At 46.6% G+C, this 5,117-nt stretch overlaps 1 protein-coding gene across 2 annotated transcripts; it reads left to right on the top strand.

The window, feature by feature from the left end:
* Positions 1–395: 395 nt before the first annotated feature.
* On the top strand, positions 396–4,640 carry LOC135388788 (uncharacterized). Of its 2 annotated transcripts, none has more exons than XM_064618587.1 (5): positions 396–1,190; positions 1,389–1,466; positions 1,557–1,634; positions 1,796–1,937; positions 2,003–4,640. In XM_064618587.1, the coding sequence occupies exons 1-5, from the start codon at positions 864–866 to the stop codon at positions 2,056–2,058; spliced, it is 681 nt and encodes a 226-aa protein (XP_064474657.1). In that variant the 5' UTR covers positions 396–863; the 3' UTR covers positions 2,059–4,640. The 2 variants fall into 2 exon arrangements, with proteins under 2 accessions (XP_064474657.1, XP_064474658.1); XM_064618588.1 differs by having other exon boundaries at positions 1,796–1,978; positions 3,275–4,640.
* The last annotated feature ends 477 nt before the right edge of the window (positions 4,641–5,117 follow it).

Below are 5,117 nucleotides of genomic sequence, written 5' to 3'. Positions count from 1 at the left end.
AATATATATCCCCCCCCCCAATTTAGTGGGCATGTTGACGTTGCTGAACGTGGAAGCCTACGGATATCGGCCCCTTTTTTTAAAGGCATCGCGAACCAAGAAACTCACTAATTAAAGTTACCTTGACGCGGTTTATGGCTTGACCGGTTTGACGGCCACGAAATAGAAACCAAAACCTAAGTAGACTGAAATTACAAAGCTACGCGTATGGCTACGCGACACATATATGATCCAGTCTCGTTTTATTCATTTTTTAGCACGTTTTACATGCCATTGTTTGGTACACACAGTGAAAAACGGCAAACATGAACCAAAAACATCGTTCAGATTTCTTCCGCCAAAACTAGCGGTCTCTGCCAATTGTGGCCGGGCAACTCGGGGACGCCTAATGGCGGCTTCCTTCGTTTGACGGTAGTTCTGGATGGTGACCGGTGCGGTTTCTTTTTTAGTGTTCTCCTTCTCATAAACTTTAGTGCAGCTTAATTGACATCTGGAAGCCCTGACATCTGGAAGTTGGCACTACTTGGGTCCCTAGAAAATGAGTTATGATGTTGGTGCTCATTTTTCTTACGCAGAATTCATAGGGCACCGTAAAAACAAGTTTCGCCTTTCTAGTGCTCTGAAACGTGTCCCTTTGAGAAACAACCTGCTTTTGTAGTGCTCAAAGAATTCTTAGCTGGTCGTGTGTCCCTAGCGTACCACTGCACAGCTCTACATAGAGTGCCATCTGGATGTCACTGCAGCCCAACCCTACTGTCACTCCATCATCGAGTTTCAGCGAGTTACACGCGACCGCAACACGGCTGAAGCTGTGCATGTCAATCAATGCTTTTTTCTGACACGGTCCGTTGCATTCCTGCGCAATGCCTGTGTGCGGCGTTCGTGGCTGTGTAAACACCAAGGTATCCAGCTCCGGCGGACGAAAGGGAGCGTTGTTTCGCCGTCACAATGTTCCACAGAAAGAACCGGCACGGACCACATGGCTGAGGTTGATAGGACGCGATGCCGTCTCACAGGACACCGAAATCGTCGTCTGTGGCTTGCACTTCCGATCGGACGATTACGTATTGAACATGGCACTCGCAGACGCGTCCGGAGTTGGGAAATTCAGAGGTAGACTAAGACCCGGCGTGACGCCATCGTTGAACCTGCCAACGGGTAGTCAACACGCCATGCAACAAGAAAACAAGGTACGTGCTGCGCCGCGTCGTGATGGGCGACACACACACATGAAATGTATCAGCCCTGTCTCAGGTTTCAACTGAGATCGACAGCACTGCACTTGCTGCATGATTCATTTGAGAATGGTGACGCTGTTCTTTTTAACGTGCATACCGTGTCCCACGCACTTGAACCTTCTACATGTAAGGAACTTCTCTCAAATGCAGGCAAACCTGTGCATCCTAGACAGCTGTGACTGCCAGGCTGGTGATTGCAGCACCGCATGGACAGCCTCCGCGCTGCTTGTCAGTATGGTGGCATTGTGTTCTGTGCATTGAAAGATACTTTTTGGTGTAATATTTATTTATGATGGTGCCCCACAATATTTTTTGCAGGCTTCCCTCGCTCGTAAGAAAGGAAGCAGCTACGCACCTGGAACATCGTCTGCATTCCCTGCGTTTGTGTCTCCCAGTGTAAGTGGCTTATAAAACTGTGCTCCAGCGTCATCAATTGTAACACACAACCAAACAGTTTGCCCGCTTGCAATGAGTCACCTGATCTGCGTAATACAGGCACATGTAGTGTATAATGCTATCTTTTTCTTTAGAGTTTCTATTTTTAACCTTTGTTCCAGCTCGACACGACCCCTCCAAACATCCTGCAGCGCACAAGCTGCGAGTGCAGTTCGCCCTCGACTGAACAAAAGGGTACCCAGTACTGTCCCCCGAAGGAGTCAAGGTGGACGCAAACGCGACGTGTGCAGACGAGGACAGCTGGTATGAGCAACATACGGTACCATCGTAAGTGTTAGACATGGGTGCGTATAATTTTTTACCCATAGGTGCACAAGGAAATCTTACTGGTGTGCCCCTACGGACATCATTCACCCAGACGTGAGCTCTGTCACACTCAGCTAGGGGACAGTAGATTCCAGTGGCAGCGGATCCAAAAACCGTGCAACCAGACAAATGAAGAGCTTCGTGGAGCTAAGAAACAAGACACTGGAGTGCAATGGAAACTGCAGCATTGTTCCACGCTGGTTACGGACATGGCAGAAAGCATTAGTGACACACAGGGCCGGCTTTAGCATCCCTGGAGCCCGACTTGACACTGTGGTGTGGGATCTCCCCCTGGCCGATACCTACAGAGCCGTATATTAAAAGGGAGTCTGGCCATTGGGAGGAGTCACAAAAAGAGGCTCGACCTGTCAATCACAGTTTCACTCCTCTGATTGGGTTGCTTTTTACCAAGGGGGTCGCCATGACACCTTACTGCCACCCAAAATGGCGACGAAAACAAACAGTGGTGAAGCGGAGATTTCGCAACAAAAAATTTTCACGGACTACTCTGACTTTACGGTGCAAATGTACATTTTCTTATACGTTTCTTGGAAATCAGTTTCAACGTACGCTCATCCATCGATATCTAACCGAAAATAGTTTTGTCGCCGATGTTACGCCTAGTGAACACGGCGATCACAGCGAAATTGTAACCAAAACGGCACTGTGCTGTGCAATCTTATATTTAATTGATGGATTTCGTAGATATAAACATTCCTGCCTCTTATATTCCAACTATTCATGTAGATTTGTTTGAAAATCATACCGACAACAGAATGTGTCCCAGCAGGTGGTTCTGCCAGCAGCAATACAACGAAGGAAGCCGACGACAATTCCCGACGTGCCTTACGCTCCCTAGGTGGCGCTCATCAAATTTGTGCTACCAATCCATTACTCTTGCAGATTGCGAGAGGTATCCATTTCAATCCCATCCAATCCACTTGCCACCCAAAATGGCGCTGCCCGTGTTGGATAAGGGGGCAAATAGTGAGGATGGGCTGATTGATAGCGCCCCATATTTCAAGACTTCATTGGTCAGAAAGCTCAAAAAGTGGGTGGAGCTTCATGTATAGGCATGACCCATTAATGGCCAGACTCCCTTTTAATATACGTCTGGATACCTAGTGTCAGAAAGTGACGTAATTCATTTAAAAAGTATGCGCGACTGCAAGCAGTTGAGGTTTTCAAAAACCCTGAAAGGAGTATATGCGTTTAAACATGTATTGCCAAATTTTATTATGCTAATGAGCTGATACCGAAACTGCACTCCTCAGGTCCTCAGGTCATGTCCTTTACTGCTGCCAGCGTATCTGGGCCAGAAAGCAGTTGATCTCGCCAACAGACCAACACCTACTCCAGTCGTCTCCGTTGCTCCAAAGCACGTGGCCCTCTGACATGGAATGCTTGTCGTTTTTTTCTGCGCTTGACATTGTGCAATTCTGCTTCTGGGTCATGTGCATAGCAAAACTCACCAATCTATATCTCAAAGTATGTGCTTACAGCGACCAGAACCCCAGAACACGTGGAGGGAACATATCAGGACAACTTGTGGCAACACTAGGCGTCACCATTCCGCAAGTCGGCTTCACCTAACGCCTGCTTGCTTTAGGAGAAGCTCGCTTTAGACCAATGTTGCGCGTTTCGCAGGTGAAAAGCACGTGCTACGTCTTTTGAATCATCTCACGTATTTGGGCAGCATGTTTTTCAGCTTAAGCCAGGAAAAAAAAAAAAACCAGGACCACAATTCTGTAAGGTCCGAAGCCGCCCCTCTTTGCGCCTTACGAATCCATGCAAAATTTTGGATAGGCAGAAGGGCAATTGCAGGCAAGATCACTGTATTAGTAAAAGAAGTAGCAGTCAGATACAGGGCTTTTGTGTACAAAAGGAAGCTATCAGAGCTGCACACCTTCCATTTTCACATGTGGTTGGCAAGCAGGTGGGATTGTGTAACTGCAAGCTGAAATAAGAACACCTATTTCTCTTTCTTTTTTCCTTGTTTTTTCTTAGAGCTTATCAGACAGGACGAGGCCAGTCCATGGACTGTCAGAGCTAGTCCACTTGAAAATTATCCTGAAAGAAGCAAGCACATGCTTCATATTATTCTTTGCTGGTTCGAAACAATACTAAAAGTAAGGCAGAGCTGCATGCAAGGAGCACAGGAACGATTCCTATAGCTCATATGCTATAGCATATGTCTTTTCTGCACAGCCTTGGAACAAAGATATGGAGCAGCTGACGATGCAGCATGGCTTGTGGTGACATGTCCTTCTGACATGACCTCAACTGCAGCGCAATGCATAATTACCAGCTCCCATTATTGGCTCGGGGAAACTACATGGACATTTCTCAGTAGCCTTGAGGAGAGGGAGGGTGTGCCAGTCCTCTTGCTCTGGGATTGGGGTAGTCCAAGAGGACTACCTCACCACAGAAAACATGTGAGCCTCTCTCAGTAATCTTCATCGGGATGCTCCCTCTACCATGGTAACCGCCAGGATTACTGGCGAAGTTACCCCATCCATACAAATTGTTCGAGCATGTTCCTTAACTGTTGTGGGGGCCTAACACATTTGTAACGGTGACGAGGATGTGCTTCTGCAATTAATACCTACGTCTGCAATGAATCAAAGAACTACCCTCTTACATTTCTGACATCTCTTCCTACCAAATATTGTGTTTGTAATTCATGCTATCGTTTATGATGAGGTTGCCTTCTGTGTGGAGGTGTAAAACTAATACGTTTCCTGTCTTGGTTGAAGAGTGTTACATAAAATCCTTGCACAGAGCAGGACGTGAAGATGAAAAAAAGAAAAAGAAAAAAAAACGTTATTCAGTTGCTTTTAGCACTATGCAAAAATTACTATTACACTGACAGTTGGAACAATGTTTCATAAATATCTCATAAGTTTGTACCATCCATTATACATTCATTGCACCTGCTAGATGGAAGTACAGTGGATGTCTAGATGATGATGCTGGCGAAAGGGCTCTCCGTTGTCGGCCTCACCTATGGGTACAATGCACGTTCAGCCTGCCGTTTCAAGATTTCGAGATTATTTCTTCAACCTGCATCTTCAACCTGCTGCCTCGCAAGCAGACTCCGGATACTTGGTACATTGA

Source organism: Ornithodoros turicata, chromosome 3 (genome assembly GCF_037126465.1).
Source record: "Ornithodoros turicata isolate Travis chromosome 3, ASM3712646v1, whole genome shotgun sequence".
NCBI classification, from domain to species: Eukaryota; Metazoa; Arthropoda; class Arachnida; order Ixodida; family Argasidae; genus Ornithodoros; species Ornithodoros turicata.
The sequence above is the reverse complement of the archived record's forward strand: the minus strand, read 5'-3'. Positions and strand labels throughout refer to the sequence as shown.

What these genes read in the sequence shown, in the direction of transcription:
- LOC135388788 (XM_064618587.1), top strand. Translation starts at nt 864, where the DNA reads ATGCCTGTGTGCGGCGTTCGTGGCTGTGTAAACACCAAGGTATCCAGC. An exon ending in GGACAGCCTCCGCGCTGCTT is followed by an intron (nt 1,467 to 1,556) that starts GTCAGTATGGTG and finishes TATTTTTTGCAG; the next exon opens with GCTTCCCTCGCTCGTAAGAA. An exon ending in TGTGCAGACGAGGACAGCTG is followed by an intron (nt 1,938 to 2,002) that starts GTATGAGCAACA and finishes TTTTACCCATAG; the next exon opens with GTGCACAAGGAAATCTTACT.